This window comes from Odocoileus virginianus, chromosome 11 (assembly GCF_023699985.2).
Source record: "Odocoileus virginianus isolate 20LAN1187 ecotype Illinois chromosome 11, Ovbor_1.2, whole genome shotgun sequence".
NCBI lineage: Eukaryota > Metazoa > Chordata > Mammalia > Artiodactyla > Cervidae > Odocoileus > Odocoileus virginianus.
Window position 1 is genome coordinate 9,236,524 of NC_069684.1, and position 23,151 is coordinate 9,259,674.

The following is a 23,151-nucleotide window of genomic DNA, read 5'->3' on the forward strand; positions in this document are numbered from 1 at the left end:
GTTTCATAAAATAACACTCTTACATACAATATGCTGATATTTTATATTTGTTTTTAAATTCTGGTTGTGACCCTTGATTCTGTGTCTACCTAAGGCCATGCAAGGATCTCAGTAGCAGTGAGAATTTTTTAGTGGGATCAAATAAAATAGAATACAGTTAAGTTTTTAAAAAATTCATCTTTCAGCCAAATTTAAACTAACTATGTGTTTTGAAAGACATACCTGATTTTTAGATGATTCCTTGATCATGTAGCTTTTCTTGTATCTCTAATAATTTACATGAAGAGCTTCTTATATTGGGGATTTAATAATATTTTTTAAAAGAGCACGATATCCTTACCTCTGATATTGTTATCAATATCAGTATTTTGAAGCAATGACAATAAGTATGACTATATTGATATTTCAAGTCTATTACATTGGCCTAGTAAAAATAGTCAAGTAAAAACAATATGTGACCTTACCACCTGAAAGTAAGACATTGCCATATTGAAACACCACTGAGTATGCTTCATTTGCAAGCATGCTTGTAATGGGGAAACTGAAGTATAACGTGATCAGTGTAGACACTGTCAATACTTTTTACATTTAGTGAACAAAATTATTATACATTCTTTTTCTCACAAATTACTTTTTATTCATATTTATGAAATACAGCCAGGCTATCGTCTTATTTTTTCTGCTTATTGAAATAAATTTTTTGTCTCTTATGAGAAAATTCTGAAAATTGATGTTTCAGAGAGATCCCTAAGAGTTAGGCTATATTAAACATCTGCAAGTGCAAAATATTTTCTAATTTTTGAATGATGTAAACATTGATCTTTTCTTACTAGGATAACCATTATAAAAATGTTGTTGACCAGTGTAAAAATGTTACATGTCTTGAACCTAGAAGTAGGCCAACCAACAGCAGACGACAGGAGCATCCTCTCTTCTCTCACTTAACCTTTTACAATCTGATCAACTCTTCCACTATTGTTTTACCTTGGCTTCCAAGAGACTCAACACAAGTGCTTAAATACAGCAGTCAAATACCTTGTATAGCTTTCCTCCTTTTAATTAATCCTGATTTTATTTTTAATTGTTCTGTTTATATTTAATCTTGCAAGCACTCTCAAATTCTTTTTGACTCCAGGTTATATAGAAAATAGATTGTGTGGGTGTGTATATGTGTGTGTATATGTATGGTAAACAGCGATATCTTTTACATTTGTTTATTGCCTGATAGCATTATTTTTTAAGGTTTTATATCTTGCCTTTTCAACTTGCTTCTAAGCTCTTGAAGACAGGAAATCATCTCTAACTTTCAAAACTAGCCTCAAAGGACTGCTTTAAAAGTTTCATAGGAAACACTTAGAATTGTATTTGGCATGAAGGAAGTGCTAATGTTAGCAGCATTATGTTTTGTTATGTAGCACGCAGACTCTCCATAGAACATGTACTTATAGGAGGGGTTTAGGTAAGAAAAGATTTCTCTATTTCCCAGTACCTACAAAAATTTGAGGACTGGACATTTCTATTTTAACTCAGTGCCAAACAAGTTGAAATGTTAACTGCTTTCTAAATATATCTAATGTTTGCTAAAATCCAAAGGTGACCTCTCCCATCCAAATATTAGGTAATGCTGGGACATAATTCTGGAGGAAAAAGCAACTTGAAAGAAGTCTTTAGACTAAGTAGCACATTACTGAATGGAGAAGCTATGAAAAACATGAATTTCTTCTGAGAGGAGGCTGAAGAGATAGGTGCCCAGAAAAAGAAACTTCCTTTTTATATGTAACATGTTCCTGAATCTACTATTTGCTAGTCTTGAAGATCATATTGTGTCTTCTGACATGTTAGTGGTAGGCTACTAGCCTGTTATGTAAGAGAACCCCATGGACTTTAGCCCACTAGGCTCCTCTGTCCATGGGATTTCCCAGGCAACAATACTAGAGTGGGTTGCTATTTACTCCTCCAGGGGATCTTCCTGACCCAGGGATTCAACTCGCGAATCCTGCATTGGCCAGTGGATTCTTCAGCACTGAGTCAACCTGGGTAACCCCCTATATATACCATGTTAGTAGTAAAAGAGATGAAAAGGAAAGCCTGCTCAATGAATGATCCTTGCCCTTGAGGAACCTCCTCTGAGTTGGAAAGACCCCTTGGAGTAGGGCACTGGTAGGTGGTGGTGATGGTGGTTGTTTAGTCTCTGAAGTCATGTCTGACTCTCTTGCGACCCCATTGACTGTAGCCCGCCAGGCTCTTCTGTCCATGAAATTTTCCAGGCAAGAATACTAGAATGGGTTGCCATTTCCTACTCCAGGAGATCTTCTCAACCCAGGGACTGAACCCATGTCTCTTGAGTCTCCTGTGTTTGCTGGCAGTTTATCACCACGTCATGTGGGAAGCCCTCGGATGTCACAGCTGTAGTCTAAATGATGACTGTGAGTCATTAAAGTGCAGAGGGAGTGACGAGAAGAGGACAGATTGCAGATAAAGAAATGGAATCAATAATATTTAATGATTGATTATGGGTAGTGAGAGAGGAGGAACGTAAAATTTTATTCCTGGCATGAGTAACGGGATTACATGGTAAATTTCTCAGTAGGCTTTTGAGAGAAATTTTACTTTATGTATGTGAATAGCTTCTACAGAATAGTAAACATATGAAAGTAACTTCTGAGTAGGTCATTTCTAAGTTTCTCTTTATTTTTATTTATAGATGCCACCTCAAATGAACAGCAAGAGCTTTTCTGTCAGAAGTTGCAGCAGTGTTGCATACTGTTTGATTTCATGGACTCTGTTTCAGACTTGAAGAGCAAAGAAATTAAAAGAGCAACATTGAATGAACTGGTTGAGTATGTTTCAACTAATCGTGGTGTAATTGTTGAATCAGCGTATTCTGATATAGTAAAAATGGTAAGCTTCTAGACTTTAAGTTCCTCAGATTTATATAAATTAAAGTAAGATCTGAGGTGTAATTATAATTTCATGAGATTGATTTTTAATAAATGTACAATAGTTGATGTACTCAAAAGAATTTTTTTAAAAAATATTCCATTTGAAAGATACATTCCAGTGATGCTATCATTGCTTTGTAATAGTTTGAGAATTCAGTAGCCACAATGACTGGTGGCTACCACATTGGAGAGTGTGGATATAGAGCTTAGGAGAAAGATGTAAGCTCAAGATTATATGGGTTGGTAATTAATGTCATGCAGCTGAATGGAGAAAGAAGATCGAAAGGGGGAAGAAAAGACTAGTGAAAAATATGGGGTTCTCCATATCTCAGAAGTAGATAAGGGAGTCAAATCTAAACCACTCTTATTTAGGACATTTTGATATCATACATGTAGATTCTATAGCACTGAATTTTAATCAAAACTCAGGACCCTTAAGTTAAATGATATAAACAAACATTTGAAATATCTGATGTGAAAAAAAAAGTATTGAAGAAAGATTGTTTAGGGTACTATTTATGAATTATTTAACCATATTCTTCAAACTGTAGAAATTTGTTTAGGACATATGATTTTTGTATTTTAGTGCATAACAAAATATAAAAAATTCATTTGGAATAATTAAGAGTCACCAGGCACACAGTTTAAACTTGTGTTGGTTATAAAAGGTTTCAAAAGAGTCGGACATGACTGAGCTACTAACACACAGAAGGTTATAGCAAGTATGATCTAAACTAAAGTATACTCTTTGCATTGGTCACTTAAGAAGGCTTTCTTATCTCTACTTGCTATTCTCTGGAACTCTGCATTCAGTTGGGTATATATTTCCTTTTCTCCTTTGCCTTTTGCTTCTCTTCTTTTCTCAGCTATTTGTTAGTCCTCCTCAGACAACCACTCTGCCTTCTGGCATTTCTTTTTCTTGGGGATGGTTTTGATCATCACCTCCTGTACAGTGTTACAAACTTCCATCCATTGTTCTTTGGGTAGTCTGTCTACCAGATCTAGTCCCTTGCATCTATTCATTACCACTACTGTATAATCACAAGGGATTTGATTTAGGTTATACATGAATGGTCTAGTGGTTTTCCCTACTTTCTTCAAATTTGAGCCTAAATTTTGCAATAAGGAGCTGAAGATCTGAGCCACAGTCAGGTCCAAATCTTGTTTTTGCTGACCATATAGAACTTCTCTGTCTTCAGCTGCAAAGAATATAAGCAGTCTGATTTCAGTACTGGCCATCTGGTAATGTCAATGTGTAGAGTCATCTCTTACGTTGTTGGAAGAGGATGTTTTGCCAGCATATGCTGGGTCATAGAAAAGGGAATTCCAAAAAAAATCTACTTCTGCTTCATTGACTGTGCTAAAGCCTTTGACTACATGAATCACAACAAACTGTGGAATATTCTTAATGAAATGGGAATCCCAGACCATATTACCCGTCTCCAGAGAAACCAGTATGCAGGTCAAGAAGCAGCTGTTAGAACTGGATATGGAACAACAGACTGGTTCAAAATTGGGAAAGGAGTACATCAAGGCTGTATGTTGTCCCCCTGCTTATTTAACTTACATGCAAAGTACTTCACATGAAATGCCGGGCTGGATGAATCACAAGCTGGAATCAAGATTGCGGAGAGAAAAATCAACAGTTTCAGATATGCAGATAATACAACTTTAATGGCAGAAAGTGAAGAGCAACTAATGAGCCTCTTGATGAAGGTGAAAGATAAAAGTGAAAAAGCTGGCTTAAAACTCAACATTCAAAAAACTAAGATTATGGCATCTGCTCCTATCACTTCATGGCAAATAGATGGGGAAACAATGCAAACAGTGACAGACTTAATTTTCTTGGGTTCCAAAATCACTGCAGATGGTGACTGCAGCCTGAAATTAAAGGACGCTTGCTCTTTGGAAGAAAAAGTATGACCTACCTAGACAGCATGTTGAAAAGCAGAGACATTACTTTGCCAACAAACATTCGTCTAGTCAAAGCTATGGTTTTTCCAGTAGTCATGTATGGATGTGAGAGTTGGACCATAAAAAGTGCTGAGTGTCAAAAAATTGATGCTTTTGAACTGTGGTGTTGGAGGAGACTCTTTTTTTTTTTTTTTAATTGGAGGCTAACTACTTTACAATACTGTAGTGGTTTTTACGGTACATTGACATGAATCAGCCATGAGTGTTCATGTGTTCCCTTGGACAGCACAGAGATCAAACCAGTCAATGCTATAGGAAATCAGCCCTGAATATTCATTGGAAGGACTGATGCTGAAGCTCCAATACTTTCGCCACATGATGCAAAGAGCTGACTCACTGGAAAAGACCCTGATCCTGGGAAAGATTAAGGACAAGAAGAAGGGGGTGACAGAGGATGAGATGGTTAGATGGCATCACTAATGGACATGAGTTTGAGCAAGCTCCAGGAGATGAAGGACAGATAAGCCTGGTGTGCTGCATTCCATGGGGTTGCAAAGAGTCAGACACGACTTAGCTACTGAACAACAACAAAATAAACTATACTCACATATTTGAGTCAAATTATTCTGTAATTTGCCATATGTTAATAAATTCTGGGATTTAATTTGTTTTCTCAAGCATAAAGGTGTGTGTTTTTTTGTGTGTGTTTTAAAAAAATTTCTTTTAACTTCTGGGTACTTCATTTCTAGTTAAGAAGCCTACTCAGTCTCTTAGTTCCTTAAAGCTTTTTGCTGTATTTGCAGTACATAGTATTGGTGGCTACAAGGTTTACTTTTTCTTTTACTACAAACAATAATGTGTGATTTCAAAGGCAAATTATGCCCTTCTTTGGGATGTATTCCCTTTTTGAGTTCTAGCTATGAGTTTCTGCCACTTGTTGTGAAATTGATATTTATTAAATTGTCTATTGGCTCTTCCCCATATACAGGTTTTGAGTTTTAGAAAATCATATTTTAGATTTTTACTTTCTAAGTCTTATGGTTGTGTGTGTGTGCATGCTAAGTCAGTTTAGTTGTGTCCAACTCTTTGCAACCCTGTGGACTGTAGCCTGCCAGGCTCCTCTACCCATGGGATTCTCCAGGCAAGAATACTGGAATGGTTTCCATGCCCCACTCCAGGGTATCTTCCCAACCCAGAGATAAAACCCACATCCCTTGTGTCTCCTGCTTTGCAGGCATATTCTTTGCTGCTGAGCCACTGGGGAAGCCCCTTATAGTTCTAGTAATTGACGGTTAATAGTTATTTGGCATACAGTAGATGACTTTATTTTTCTGGGCTCCAAAATCACTGCAGATGGTGATTGCAGCCATGAAATTAAAAGACTCTTACTCCTTGGAAGGAAAGTTATGATCAATCTAGACAGCATATTAAAAAGCAGAGACATTACTTTGTCAACAAAGGTCCGTCTAGTTAAGGCTATGGTTTTTCCAGTGGCCATGTATGGATGTGAGAGTTGGACTATAAAGAAAACTGAGCACCGAAGAATTGATGGTTTTGAACTGTGGTGTTGGAGAAGACTCTTTGAGAGTCCCTTGGACTGCAAGGAGATCCAACCAGTCCATCCTAAAGGAGATCAGTCCTGGGTGTTCATTTGTAGGACTGATTTTGAAGCTGAAACTCCAATACTTTGGCCACCTGATGCAAAGAGCTGACTCATTGGAAAAGACCCTGATGCTGGGAATGATTGAGGCCGTGAGAAGGGGACAACAGAGAATGAGATGGTTGGATGGCATCACCAACTCAATGGACATGGGTTTGGGTGGACTCCGGGAGTTGGTGATGGACAGGGAGGCCTGGCGTGCTGTGGTTCATGGGATCGCAAAGAGTCGGACATGACTGAGCAACTGAACTGAACTGAAGATGCCACTTCATAAGAATCATTGTGAATTTGCTTACACCACCAAACAACATTTGTCTCATCCTATTCCCCGAATAATTTATCTTAAATGACTGACACCTCAAGTGTTAGGGCCTTACGTGTTTATTGAACCATTTGGTCTGTCAGTCTGTTCATCCTTCTTCAGAGAATTTTGAGTTGGGCTCATAATCTATTCTTTACTAGAGAAGAAGGATTATAGCGTACTTTGGTACTTAGACAATGTGAAAGATGAGTTATAATCTAAAATGAAGAGTTCCAAAGCATACCCTTATTTCAGAGAGATTAGTATTTTTTAAAGGCTCAGAGTAAATGAAATCAAATCATCATGGGGTATTATAAACTATGTCTGTAATGGCTGTGAAAATGTTATACCCCCATCCTCCTCCTCTTTATAAAACGTGGAGTGTGTATAAGAATAGAGATATTTACCAAGCTCTTGAGTTATAAGGTAAGTAAAAATCTGGGCTAAAGTAATGGGAGAAACTGTGGAAAGACGGATAGGTTAGGGATAGGGAGACTTAGGGACTTTATGCGCCCCTCCCTCAGTTTCCTCCCCTCCACTTTTTTTTTTTTTAAAGCAAAACTTTGAAAAAAAAATTGTAGTTTAAGGAAGTGGAATCTGGAGGTAGTCTGTATGAAATGTGATGTCTGTAGAGGTCAGAGTTACGGGGTAGAGAAAAGAAGGAAATGGGGCCTTCATATCTTGAAGAGGTTGATGGGTTTTCAGCTAAACTTACAGTCACAGCTTTTTTCTTAAAGTTATCTTTAAAATATTTCGTTTTGAATTTTTAAATTTAACTGAACAACAGAGAATAGAAGTCTAAATTTATTTTTCTTTACAGATCAGTGCTAACATCTTCCGAACTCTTCCTCCAAGTGATAATCCGGATTTTGATCCAGAAGAGGATGAACCCACACTTGAGGCCTCTTGGCCTCACATACAAGTATGGAACATAATTTTATGTTGACAATTTTTGCATTTATGCTGTTCTTCTGAAATCATAGAACTCTGTTTTAGATTTGAGTGTCTACTTAAAGTACCAGATTTTTAATACATTTTCTTAACATTTCCTTTTCCCAAAATACTGCTTTTCATTTTTTTTTTACTGTAAATTACACTTAACATTTACCTTTTAAACTGTTTTAAAGTATATTCCATAGCATTAAGTACATTCGTACTGCTGTGCAGTTATCACTATTACTTAGTGTAATAGCCACTTTTTCATTACCTTTTCATCAGTCACAATCTTTTCATCACCCCATATGGAAACACCCCTGTCATTAACAGTCAGTTCCCATTCTTTACCCACCCCCTACCTCCCAGCCACTGGCAGCTATTAATCTACTCTCTGTGTCTGAATTTGCCTGTCCTAGATATTTAATATATATGGACTCATAATATGTGACCTTATATGCTTAACATAATATTTTCAGGGTTCATCAATATTGTACCATGTATCAATATGCCGTTCCTTTTAATAGCTGAAAAATATTCCGTTGTGTGGGCATACCACATTGATCCATTAATCAGTAGATGAACAGTTAGGTGGTTTCTACTTTTTGGCTGTTGTGACTAGAACTGGTATGAATGTGTAAGTTTTTGTTTAATGTGTTTCCTATAAGTTTTGACATGTTGTGTTTTTATTTTCATTCATTTCAGAATGTTTTCTAATTTCCTTTGTGACTTATTTGGCCTATTAGTTATTTAGGAATGTGTTTAGTTTCTGGGCTTCCCTTGTGGCTCAGCTTGTAAAGAGTCTACCTGCAAGGCAGGAGACCTGGGTTCCATCCCTTGATTGGGAAGATCCCTTGGAGAAGGGAAGGCTACCTACTCCAGTATTCTGACCTGGAGAATTCCATGGACTGTCGTCCATTGGGTCGCAAAGAGTCAGGTACGACTGAGTGACTGGGCTTCCCTAGTAGCTCAGCTGGTAAAGAATCTACCTGCAGTGCAGGAGACCCTGGTTCAGTTCCTGGGTCAGGAAGATCCACTGGAGAAGGAATAGGCTACCCACTCCAGTATTCTTGGGCTTCCTTGATGGCTCAGCTGGTAAAGAGTCCCCCTGCGGTGCCAGAGACCTGGGTTTGATACCTGGGTTAGGAAGATCCGCTGGAGAAGGGAAAAGCTACCCACTCTAGTATTCTGGCCTGAAGAATTCCATGGACTGTATAGTCCAAGGGGTCACAGAGTCGGACACGACTGAGTGACTTTCACCGTAATTTCTACATATTTGTGGCTCCCATATTTCTTTCTGTTATTGATTTATAATTTTATTCCATTGTGGTTGGTGAATATACTTTGAAATTTTCAATCCTTTTAAATGTATTGGGCCTAGCATATAGTTTATCATGGAGAATGTTTCCTGTATACTTAAGAAGAATGTGTATACTATTGTTATTGGATGGCGTGTTGTGTTGAAATCTCTTAGATCTAGTTGGTTGTTTAAGTTTTCAATTTCCTTGTTGATCTTCTGTCTAGTTCTCTCCACTGTTGGAAATGAAATATTGAAATTTCCTACTGTTACAGTTGAATTGTCTGTTTCTCTCTTCTGTTACGTCAGTTTTTGATTCATGTATTTTGGGGTCTTATAAATTATGTTTATAATCATTTTATAGTTTTTGTGTTAAAATTCATTTTGTCTGATATAGTATTCTATAACCTCTATTTAAATACTATATTTACATAAATACTATATAAATATAGTATATATAAATATTACATAAATTTATAGCCACTATATAAATACTATATATAGTATTTTACAGCCACTGTCTAACTCTCTTTTGGTTACTGTTTGCATGATATATCTTTTCTGTACATTTACTTCTTATCTATTTGTTTCTTTTAATCTAAATTGTGTCTCTTGGGAATTTTTTGTTGGTCCAATGAATGGTTAGGACTTCTCAGTTTCACTGCTGAGGGCCTAGGTTCAATCCATGGTCAGGGAACAAAGATCTGCAAGCCACACAGTGTGGCTAAGTAAATAGTGTCTCTCGTAAACAGCATGTGGTTGAAACCTGTATTTTTTTTAAATCAGTTCTGACAGTCTCTGCTTTTGATTGATGTTTAATCCATTTATATTTAACGTAATTGCTGGCAAGGTAGAACTTAACGTTCGTTTGCTGTTTCGGCCTTCCCTGGTAGCTCAGTGATAAAGAATCAGCCTACAATTCAGGAGATGTAGGTTCTATCCTTGGGTTGGGAAGAACCCCTGGAGAAGGAAATGGCAACCCATTCCATTATTCTTGCCTGGGAAATCCTATGAACAGAGGAGCCTGGCAGGCTCCATGGGGTCACAGAGTCAAACACAATCTAGCGACTAAACCACATTTTGCTGTTCTATGTCTTATGTCTTTCTCATTCTTCTACCCCTCCATTATTGGCTTTTGTATTAAATAACGGATTTTCTGGAGTACCATTTTAATTCCTTTGTTTCTTTAACTATACTTTTTTGAGATATTTTCTTAGTACTTACCCTAGGGATTACTCTTTAAAACGAACTGGTTTGGTTGAATAGTAGTAGCACACAAAACTTCGGCCCAGTATGCCTCCATCCCCCCACTTCTGCGCTGTTACTGTCGTACAAGTTGGGTCTTTATGCAGGCATTTTATTGAGCTTTGCAGATACTGCATTTACAAATTGAAGGTTTGTGTCAACCTTGTGTCAAGCATGTCTACCAGCACCATTTTCTTACTTCATGTCTCAGTGTGACATTTTGATAATTCTTGTAATATTTCCAGCTTTTACATTGTTTTATTTTTATGGTGATCTGTGATCAGTGATCTTTGATGTTATTATTGCAAAAAGATTATAACCTGCTGAAGACTCAGATGATGGCTAGCATTTTTAGCAATAAAGTATATTTAAATTAAGGTATGTACATTGTTTTTATAAAACATAATGTGATTGCATATTTAATAGACTATAATATAAACATAACTTTTATATACATTGGGAAACCATATGACTTGCTTTAGTGCAAAATTCACCTTATTATGGTGGCCTGGAACCAAACCTGCAATATCTCCGAAGTATGCCTGTACATTGTACATCCATCAACCCAGTTTTGTAATTATTGCTTTATGTGATTGTCTTGTAAAACAAAATGAAAGAGTTATAAATAAAAATACATTTACACTCTGATATTTACCTATGTAGTTCCTTTACCCATGCTCTTTCTTTCTTCCTATGAATTCAAGTTACATATGGTGTCCTTTCGGCTCAGCCTGAAGGATTCCCTTTAATATTTCTTGTAAGGCAGGTCTGTTAATCTGGGAATATCTTAATTTTTCCTTCATTTTTGAAGGACAGTTTGGCTGAATATAGAATTCTTGGCTAACTGCCTTTTCCCCTCAACACTTTAAAAGTGTCCTCCCATTGATCCTCAGGTGTCTATGGTTTTCTGTCCAAGTCAGTTATTAATCTTACTAGGATCTGATGTATGTGATACATTATCCCTTGCTGCTTTGAAAATTTTCTGTTTGTCTTTAACTTTTGTCAGTTTGATTATGATATCTCTAGATATGGATCTCTTTGACTTGATTCTAGTTGGAGCTCCACTGAGCTCCAGTTGAATTCATTGTATAAATTAATACTTGTCATCAAATTTGAATTGTTTTTAGCCATTTCTTCAACTATTATTTCTTCTTCCTTCTCCTCTCCTGAGACTCCCATTATGTGTAGTATGTTGGTGTGACTGATGGTAGCCCACAGGTCTTTGAAACTCTGTTCATTTTGTGTTCAGTTTTTCTTTTCTCACCTCAGACTAGATTGTCTCTATTGATCTGCCTCTCTGCCAGCTCAAAGTGTTTTTCATTGTTTTTTTTGTGTGTGTGTGTGTGTGGGAAAGTAACTTTACTGAAGTCCTCACTCTGCCATTGCAGAAGTCCTCTCTGAAGCACATCTTTTTAGTTGAGACTGAGGGAGGGATAGTCGTCCTGCCTTAATGCCATTGTGTGACAACTCACTCCTCATAATTATTGGAAAACTGGTAATAAAAACTTACTATTTAAGTAGGACAAATTCTTCCATTAAACCCTCTCCAGCTAATTGTTTCTAGCCCTAACTTTTTTATTCAGACATTCCCCACAAATACGTGGCTTTAATAAAAGGTCGTCTAAGGTTCATTCAGTTAACTGAATCATGTTGGCGCTACCACACTTAATACTTAAATAACTAGGGCTCTTTAGATAAGATTGAGAGCAGAACATATTGTAACTCTTATGCTGTATTTAAAAACTGTTACAAAGGTCCCATTATAGCTATGAGATATATGTGTTTAGGGTTTCTTCTGCATGGGGGTGTGTATATGTATGTGCACGCTCAGTCATGTCCAACTCTTTGCAACCCCATGGACTGTAGCCCCCCAGGCTTCTTTGTCCATGGAATTTTTTGGCAAGAACACCTGAGTGGGTTGCCATTTCCTTCTCTAGGGGATCTTCCCAACCCAGGGATCATATCCATGTCTCCTGCATTGGCAGGTGGATTCTTTACCCACTGTGCTGCCTGGGAAGCCCTTACAGGGTTTCTTTACACATGTTCTTATATAGCTAGTCTTTATGATTATTGGCTTTTTTATTGTATACATTAGGTTTTATTTTTGTTCTCCAGATTGTCTAATTAAAATGCTCTGAGAAGACCCATATTATGCCTTCAGGTTACAGATATTTTCTTACTTTCAAAATAAGCAAAGCTCTGAGGGAGAAAGTAAAAGGAACTCTTGCCTAATGCTTCAACTATAATGACTTTAATATTTTTTATTGGGGTATAGTTGATATGCAATATTATATTAGTTCCAGGTGTATAAATAGTGATTTGGTATTTTTATAAATTATACTCCATTTGTAGTTATAAAATATTGGCTATATTTCCTGTGCTATATAATATATTCTTGTAGCTTATTTACATTATAAATAGTTGTTTGTACCTTGTAATCCCCTACCCCTTTCTTGCCTCTTCCTTCTTTCCTGTCCCTAGTGTAACCACCTGTCTGTTCTTTATATCTGTGAGTCTGCTTCTTTTTTGTTATATTCATAGTCTGCTTTATTTTTTAGATTTCATGCTTAAGTGATACCATATTTGGCTTTCTCTCACTTACTTCACTTAGCATAATACCCTCCAGTTTCATCCATGTTGTCGCAAATGGCAAAATTTCATTCTTTTTATAGCTGAGTAGTATTCCCTTGTATATATATACTATATCTTTTTTATTTGTTCATCTGTTGATGGATACTTAGGTTGCTTCCGTATCTTGCCTATTTTAAAACTGCTGCTATGAACATTGGGATGCATGTATCTTTTCAAATTAGTGTTTTTGTTTTCTTTGGATATGTGCCTAGGGGTGAAATTGCTGGGTCTTATGGTAATTCTGTTTTTAGTGTTTTGAGGAACCTCTGTATTATTCTGCACAGTGACTTCCATCTGTTTACATTTCCACCAGTAGTGCACAAGTCTTCCTTTTTTTTGCATATCCTCACCAACATTTGTTGTTTGTGGTCTTTTTGATGATAGCCATTCTGAAAGGATGATTTGTGTATTTTTAAGATGATAGTGTTAGTGACCTAAAATCTGCAGGCAAGCACAATGAAATGTTGTTCTAGAGAATTGAATCTATTTGCCTACATATGACCGATAATATTGGTTTATCAGATGGCTTGCTGATCGAGCTTAGCTAATTAAATTATGTGTGTGTGTGTGTGTGCTCAGTCGTGTCCAACTCTTTGCAACCCCATGGACTATAGCCCGCCAGTCTCCTCTATCCATGGGATTTTTCAGACAAGAATACTGGAGCAGGCTGTGTAATAACACTATAAAAAGTAGATATTGTTGATATGTTATGGATAAGCTTGAGATTAAGCTAAAATAGATTCAGAATCCTGCCCAAGATTATACAAAAAGTAAGTGGTAGGATAAGGTTTATAGCAAAATACTGCTCCAGTGTCCTTGTCCTACATTATTAAAAGCTTTACTACCTCCCCTAGAGTCCATCTACGGTCCAAGACAGATACATACAAATTCCTATGATGTTTTAATTCATACCTTTTTAGCTTCATTTAACACCAATAAATAAGGTCTCCCACTAGCTGTCACTTTTTTTTTTTAGCCCGCATAAAGGACTTTTTAAAGGTATAATTATACAGGTACAGATGTGCCTTAGTTAAATGGTACAGCAATTTATATATACAATTCTAACAAGATATAAGAAAATTATTATTACAAAGTATGGTGAAGTGGAAATGATTCTGGTGACAGACATCTACTCACATCTCAGTTTCAATAACTTTGCTATGGAAATGATCTTAATTAAGCTGCTAAATTTCTCTGCATCCTCCTTTACAAAGCTGGCATAAAACAGGGTTGTATAAAAATTGAATGGGATAACACATGCACAAAATATAGCACAATTTTTTTTTTAACTCTAGTGTCTGTTTTCTTTGCATTCCCCCCATTTTTAAAAAGATATACTTTTGATATTAAGAAAGAAGTGTATATATCAGTTCAGTTCAGTTGCTCAGTTGTGTCCAACTCTTTGCGACCCCATGAACCACAATACAATACCCCAGGCCTCCCTGTCTGTCACCAACTCCCCGGCCCACCCAAACCCATGTCCATTGTGTCAGTGATGCCATCCAACCATCTCATCTTCTATCGTCTCCTTCTCCTCCTGCCCTCAATCTTTTCCAGCTAATGGTTGCCTTTATGCTGATACCTTTAAGAAATACACTTGGTGCCTTCTTTTGTAGCTAGTTTATTGATTCTCTAGAATGAACAATATTGAAATTAGTAAGTAGTCTTTTCTTCCTCCACTTCCTGCCTCTCTAGCTCTAGTGTAAAACAATATACTTTTACTCTCACAGTAAATACCTATATGCCCATCACTTGTCATTAGTTCTACAGGAAATATATTTAATATTTACTGTTAATCCTTACGAAAAATTTCTCTGATCATTTCTTGGTAATTTGAAGCTCATTCTTTAGTAGAAGGTCTCATGTGAACATTACTTCCTGAGTTCTTGCATGTTTCATAGCAGTTTGTCTGTGGCCTTCACATTTAAAGATCAGCTTGAATTGGTATAAAATCCTTTCAGCTTCTTTCCTTAATTTCCTTAAGTACCTTAAATATTCCATTCTCTTCTGATTTCAGTCTGACTTTTTTTTTCTTTTCATATTCTTAGTGGTTTTGCTTGGATGCCCAAAAGATATTTTTCCTTTAATGGCCAATTGCTTTTATTGAGCTATATGTAAGTGTTGACTTTTCTACATCAGTTTTCCCAGTTGAATGGTGTTCTTTCACTGTAAAAAGCCTACTTTTATTTCTGAAACATTTTCTTCAGTAATAGTTTTTTAGTATTAATTTCATTCTACCATGTTGTTTTTCTTCTTTCTGCTCTTCATGCTGATTCTGTCCTTCTGTCTCTATATCTTACTTTCCCTTGAAATCTTGTTTTTCTCATCTCTTTCTTTGTTTTGTTGAATTGTTTTTAATTTATCTTTTTTCTTTACTCTTTCATTTTTCCATTACTCTAGTTGAAAGGCAGACTGACAGAATGAATATTTAGTTTTTCCACTTTCAGTAGTAGAGACATACAGGGGGAAGGGAATGGGTGTTATATTGGCTTATCTATAATGCCTGCCACAGGCTTGAACCATTAGAGGCAAGAATCCTTCCTGAATAAAATGAAAAATGATAGCTTTGTTAATGACAATAGGATAAATAACATCAGCTATTTTCTACATAGTTCCTGGGAGATAGAGAAGAACCTTGCTTTATATATGGGTACACAGTGTTGCTTCAGATTATATTGTTTGGTTTGGGGAAGGTTGGGGTTTTTCTGGCCACATCATGTGGCTTTCATGTGGCTCTTAGTTCCTCCTAGGCCTTTGTCGGTGAAAGCACAAAGTCCTAACCACCGGACGGCCAGGGAATTCCCCCAGATTGTATTGTTGATTTTTATTTTGCAAGGACTTGAATTTTTTAGTGACATTTCATTTTATATTTTATTATAAAAGACAAGAGAAAGAAATTTGTATTCTGAACTGTTTGGGACATTTAAAAGCAATAGTGTGCTTCCTTATTTATTTGATTTGTCTAGCACCTATATGGAGAAGGAAATGGCAACCCACTCCAGTATTCTTGCTTGGAGAATTCCATGGACAGAGGAGCCTGGTGGGCTGCTGTCCATGGGGTCGCACATAGTTGGACACGACAAGCGACTTAGCATGCATGCATGCATTAGAGAAGGAAATGGCAACCCACTCCAATATTCTTGCTTGGAGAATTCCGTGGACAGAGGAGCCTGGTGGGCTGCTGTCCATGGGGTCGCACAGAGTTGGACACGACTGAAACAACTTAGCATGCGTGCATGCATTGGAGAAGGAAATGGTAACCTACTCCAGTGTTCTTGCCTGGAGAATCCCAGGGACAGAGGAACCTGGTAGACTGCTGTCTATGGGGTCATACAGAGTTGGACATGACTGAAGCAGCTTAGCAGCAGCAGCACTTATACATCCAAATAGAATGAAAGAGGAATCCTAGGATTAGTGTAAATTGATAAAACTTTTATCAACACAGTATAGCTTATGGAATAGAAAATCTGAAGTGGTAAACTACTTTTTAGTAGCACTGCACACAGTTCATCTGAAATTTATGCCATGGTTTGTGTAAAATTAGCAATACTAAGTTTAATAATACAGAGATTTTAAAAGCATGAAATTCTTATTAGCTGGTAAGTTGTACATATTTTTAATCACATGTAGTTGGATAATCTCAAAAGAATCTCTTCAGTCTTTGAATTTTGAAAAATAGTTTTTCCATTAAGATATTTGTATATGCTCTTGAGAATTAACAGTAAAAATTCAGCCATACATACAGTGTGCTTTCTGTTTTTCACTGGTAAGATTTGAAATTTCACTTAAATTTGCTGAGACTAGTGGTTCTTAAATTTTAGGGGATGGTAAGTTACTTTCAAAATACGATTTTTTAAAAATGGGTTTTCTCTGAGACATTCACAGAGACACACAAGAAATGTTATATATCCATCATCTTCTGATTAAAGGCTCTGGTCTGTATATATGTGTTTATAGTTTAAAATATTTCTAGTAATTAAATTTGGTATACAATTTTAAAATCTGGCAGTCAGATGGCCTGCTAAATATGAAGTGTGAACTGATTGATAGGATTTGTTATTATTTAGTCATCATATTTTCTTTACAGTAAAATGTTGAGGCTGTTCTGATGAATGAAATTAATAGTGTAGCACTTAGGAAATTTGCTAATTAAAATTTCTGTCCTGGTTGTTAATATTATTTGAATCAATTCACCTGAAATTTTTTGTTTTGTACTAAGTTTGCATTTTATTAATACATTTAGCTTATTGGATCTTTGCTGCTAGAAGATAACTTGGTAGGGTGAAAAGTAAACATTAAATTTAGTTAATGAGGGGAATAATTTCAAATAATTTCAAAACCTTTCAAAATTTTGTTTCTTCAACCTTTTCATGAATTTTCTTAAAATGTGCTAATTTACAGTTTCTTTTTACTTTTTTTTCACATGGTAATGGAAATACTAATGAACAATGGAATAAAGAAACACTGAAGAAAAGAACAAAAGAAAGGCCATTTCAGTACTAGGGGATTGGTGGATTGGTCATATCTTTTAATTTACTAAGTATTATATGATAATTATTAACATAAAAGTTGTGTTATTTTAAAATTTTCTTTCCTAAATATTATTGCTTTATATTTATTGAAGACCAAAAAGATAGTAATTTTCTATGTACCTACTTTTAGATAATTAGAGAAGCATGACTGTTCTACTAGCCTGGAATACTGGCAGATTATGTAGTATTTTTGTTTTCTTTTATCAATTTTCTTTTTGGCACAGGTAATTAAGATGCAATTATGGGATGCAAGAATTCTTCAATATCCGCAAATCAATCAATGTAATATACCACATTAACAAATTGAAAAATAAAAACCATATGATTATCTCAATAGATGCAGAGAAAGCCTTGGGCAAAATTCAGCATCCATTTATGATAAAAATCCTCCAGAAAGCAGGAATAGAGGAACATACCTCAACATAATAAAATCTATATATGACAAACCCACAGCAAACATTATCCTCAATGGTGAAAAATTGAAAGCATTTTCCCTAAAGTCAGGAACAAGACAAGGGTGCCCACTCTCACCACTACTATTCAACATAGATTTGGAAGTTTTGGCCACAGCGATCAGAGCAGAAAAAGAAAGAAAGGGAGTCCAGATTGGAAAAGAACAAGTAAAACTCTCACTGTTTGCAGATGACATGATCCTCTACATAGAAAACCCTAAAGACTCCACCAGAAAATTACTACAGCTAATCAATGAATATAGTAAAGTTGCAGGATATAAAATCAACACACACAAAAATAAAATCAACACACAGAAATCCTTTGCATTCGTATACACTAACAATGAGAAAACAGAAAGAGAAATTAAGGAAACAATTCCATTCACCATTGCAACGAAAAGAATAAAATACTTAGGAGTATATCTACCTAAAGAAACAAAAGACCTATATATAGAAAACTATAAAACACTGGTGAAAGGAATCAAAGAGGACACAAATAGATGGAGAAATATACTGTGTTCATGGATCGGAAGAATCAATATAGTGAAAATGAGTATACTACCCAAAGCAATCTATAGATTCAATGCAATCCCTATCAAGCTACCAACGGTATTTTTCAGAGAACTAGAACAAATAATTTCACAATTTGTATGGAAAAAAACCTCGAATAGCCAAAACAATCTTGAGAAAGAAGAATGGAACTGGAGGAATCAACCTGCCTGACTTCAGTCTCTACTACAAAGCCACAGTCATCAAGACAGTATGGTAATGGCACAAAGACAGAAATACAGATCAGTGGAACAAAATAGAAAGCCCAGAGATAAATCCACGCACCTATGGACACCTTATCTTTGACAAAGGAGGCAAGAATATACAATGGCAAAAAGACACCCTCTTTAACAAATGGTGCTGGGAAAACTGGTCAACCACTTGTAAAAGAATGAAACTAGAACACTTTCTAGCACCATACACAAAAATAAACTCAAAATGGATTAAAGATCTAAACATAAGACCAGAAACTATAACATTCCTAGAGGAAAACATAGGCAAAACACTCTCTGACATAAACCACAGCAGGATCCTCTATGACCCACCTCCCAGAATATTGGAAATAAAAGCAAAAATAAACAAATGGGACCTAATTAAAATTAAAAGCTTTTGCACAACAAAGGAAACTATAAGCAAGGTGAAAAGACAGCCTTCAGAATGGGAGAAAATAATAGCAAACAAAGCAACGGACAAAGAATTAATCTCAAAAATATATAAGCAACTCCTGCAGCTCAATTCCAGAAAAATAAACGACCCAATCGAAAAGTGGGCCAAAGAACTAAACAGACATTTCTCCAAAGAAGACATACAGATGGCAAAAAAACATGAAAAGATGCTCAACATCACTCATTATCAGAGAAATGCAAATCAAAACCACAATGAGGTACCATTTCACGCCAGTGAGAATGGCTGCTATCCAAAAGTCTACAAGCAATAAATGCTGGAGAGCGTGTGGAGAAAAGGGAACCCTCTTACACTGTTTGTGGGAATGCAAACTAGTACAGCCACTATGGAGAACAGTGTGGAGATTCCTTAAAAAACTGGAAATAGAACTGCCATATGACCCATCAATCCCACTCCTGGGCATACACACCAAGGAAACCACAAGAGACACGTGCACCCCAATGTTCATTGCAGCACTGTTTATAATAACCAGGACATGGAAGCAACCTAGATGTCCATCAGCAGATGAATGGATAAGAAAGCTGTGGTACATATATACCATGGAATATTACTCAGCCATTAAAAAGAATACATTTGAATCAGTTCTAATGAGGTGGATGAAACTGGAGCCTATTATACAGAGTGAAGTAAGCCAGAAAGAAAAACACCAATACAATATACTAATGCATATATATGGAATTTAGAAAGATGGTAACGATAACCCTGTATGTGAGGCAGCAAAAGAGACACAGATGTATAGAACAGTCTTTTGGACTCTGTGGGAGAGGGCGAGGGTGGGATGATACGGGAGAATGGCATTGAAACGTGTAAATTATCATATGTGAAGCGAATCACCTGTCCAGGTTCAATGCATGATACAGGGTGCTCGGGGCTGGTGCACTGGGATGACCCAGAGGGATGGGATGGGGAGGGAGGTGGGGGGGGGGCTTCAGGATGGGAAACACATGTACATCCATGGTGGATTCATGTCAATGTATGGCAAAACCAATACAATAAAGTGAAAAAATAAAAACTGAAAAATAATTTTTAAAAAAGATGCAATTATGTAGGATACTGAATAGAACATAGACCTTTTTAAGATAACTTGGCTTTAGGACCTAGAGGCTCTTCTTTATGATCTGTATAAGCAGAAATTTAAACTGGGGACATACATATTTTATAATGTACACCTTCATGTTCAAATACTTCTCAACCAGATACTATATTTTAAATATTTGCATGTTCTCAGAATCTAAAATTGTAGGGACCACAGCTTAATGTACTAACACTTATACACAGAAATAGAAAAGAAACATCTTTTATCCTTATTTAAGATTGAGAAACATTTTTATTACTTTAACCTTTTTATCATAGTTATATGTTGTTAATTATCTTTTTAATTATTTTAGTTAAAAGAGCAGGAGGGAAAACAGGTTGATCCTGTACAAGCTGTTCAGGGTACACACAGTATATGTCTTAATTTTAAAAGGATTACAGAAGGGAGAAAAAGATTCTTACAGAACTAGGATTTTGTTAGTGTTTGCTATGTCCTTGGCAATAGGTGGCACTAGTGGTAAAGAACCTGCCTGCCAGTGCAGGAGATGTAAGAGATGTGGGTTTGATCCTTGGGTTGGAAAGATCCCCTGGGTTGCGTGACAGCCCATTCCAATATTCTTGCCTGGAGAATCCCATGGACAGAGAAGCCTGGTGGATTACAGTCCATAGGGTCACACAGAATTGGACATGACTGAATCGACTTAGCATACATGCAGGCAGTGTTCTAGGCACTTACTATCTCTCATTTAGTTTAGTATATGTTAATTCTTATATAAATTCAGTAAAATATTAGATGAATTTTTAAAACTCCATTTAAGTTAGCTTCCTCTTAATAGAGGCTGGAAAACATTCAGTTAACATATTCCTTGAAAAAAAAGACCTTTTGTATATTTGCAAATCATTAAAGTTGCTTTTAAATCTTTGCCTTTCTAGGTCAAACATTTCTAGTGCCTTTAGCTTTCTGTACAGGTCTTATTTTCAAATACAGTAATACATTACAAATACATTAATAATCTATGCTGTTTTGTGTTGTACCTTCTAGAACCTTTTATTGGTTAAGACCAGAATTTTATATATTTTAACTATCATAGGAAAGACACAGTACTGAGTAGAAAGGGAAGATTATCCTTCATTCCTTATAGTTTTTAGTTATCTTAGTTATCAGTTTTTAGGGTGTTTTTTGGCTTATAGGAATAGGAAGACCAGCCATACACTGAACATGCATGAAGTTTGCCATTTTGTTAGAGAATTAAACTCATTGCTGAAAGTATCTGTTGTCTTTTGCAGCATGGTTTCTTAGGTTCTTGGGGCAAATCAATTTTTCATGTGGAAGGAGATAGAGAAACTTTAATACAGAAATAGTTTCTCAGCAGCTGTGATTTTTCATTCAGCAAATACTTATCTGTTGTTTTTAGGCATTACTCTAAATATTGGGGGTAAAGTATTGAACTAATAAGCAAACTGTCTTACATTCTTGGGGGAAAGAATAACTAATACTATGTCAGGGTGTGATAGATACAATAAAATAAAACAATAGTTCAGGATAAACGGTATAGAGAGAGTGACTATGGAGACAGGATGCAATTTTATAGAAATGTAGTCTTAGTTGTGCCAGTCTTAGTCTTAGCTCTGTAGATCACTCGTGTTTATTCTGCCCCTGATTGGGATTATTCAACATGTGTTTAACTTTTTGTCATCATCTCTTCAGTGGTGCTAAGTTGGTAGTATAAAAGCAATCCACTGCTAATCCTGACTGGTCACTTTAATTAATGTTCACTGTGTCAGGTAAACAGTGCTGATGAAAGCTCTGTAAGAAATAACGTCATATCTGTGATAAGTGCAGGTTTCAACTGGGTATGTGATTTAGAGGGTGCATTTTGATCTGGAGCTTGATGTCTTGTAAGTTTCCCAAAAGACATGCTATTACTGTTAAAATTAATAAGCCTTAATTAAGCCCTCCATTTCTGATGCACATCTTAAGAGGGAGAGTGTATAGGTTAATGCATGCCATCCTTGACTTAGAATTGACTTGGGTCCCACCTTACCATGGCTTTTAACTTGGGATCTGCATAAAGATTCTGCATCTCTGATTCCATACCCGCCAGCTTCTCCCCTACACTGTCGTCTTCTTGAGACAGGTTCTACTTATCTTGTAAAAGTCCTCCTCTTTCTTGTCCAAAATTAAATCTAATGCAGGACTCAAATTATGTGTCCTCCTTAAAACTTTGCCTGTTGACCTTATGCCACAGTGATATAGCCCTTTTCTGAGTATCTCCTGCACTCATAGTTCTTGTGCATATACCATCTTATATGTTTTTATTTTTGTCTTACTTCCCCAGTAAGTGAATGAGCTTTACAGTGCCTACTATCTGTTCATACTAAATGTAGCTAAAGGAAGACCTGTTTTTTCTACTCCCAACATTTCTGATGCCAAATATATAGATTTTCCACACCAAGAAATTCTCCAGTCCTCACTGGGTGTCCTATAGTTTATTCATTCTGACACTAACTACCCACAGTTAGCAAGGACCTCTAGGGTGAAGGACTTAGTCCAATAAGACTGTTCTTCACTGAAGATGACAGTCATGATTCTGGGCCTCCCATCCATCTAACTGGCTATAAATCTGAGGTTACCGTGACCCACTCTTCCAGTTCAGTAATTTGTTACAAGAGCTCACAGAACTCAAGGAATCACTTTACTTACTGTTACCAGTTTATTATAAAGGATAAAACTCAGAAACAGCCAGATGAAGAGAGGCATGCATACGGTAAGGTGTGGCAAAGGGCTCGGGTTTTCCATGTGCCATCCTCTTAGCACCTTGATGTGTCCACCAACCCTGGAAGTCCTTAAGACCCCTTTGATTAGGGTTTCTGATGGTGGTGATTCTTGTTCAGTCGCTAAGTCATGTCCAGCTTGACCTCTGTTACCAAGTCGACTGTCATGGTATTGCACTACTTGTCTTCAAGTAACCCTGA

General features: G+C 36.4%; 1 protein-coding gene across 3 annotated transcripts in view; it reads left to right on the forward strand.

Annotated features, from left to right (window-relative positions):
* PPP2R5A (protein phosphatase 2 regulatory subunit B'alpha) overlaps nt 1-23,151 on the forward strand; it is a 69,904-nt gene that overhangs the window by 29,049 nt on the left and 17,704 nt on the right. For all 3 annotated transcript variants that reach the window (XM_020906012.2, XM_070473908.1, XM_020906013.2), the window contains exons 2-3: nt 2,705-2,901; nt 7,638-7,739. In XM_020906012.2, coding sequence (XP_020761671.2) covers nt 2,705-2,901; nt 7,638-7,739 — 299 coding nt within the window. The remainder of the gene's footprint in view (nt 1-2,704; nt 2,902-7,637; nt 7,740-23,151) is intronic.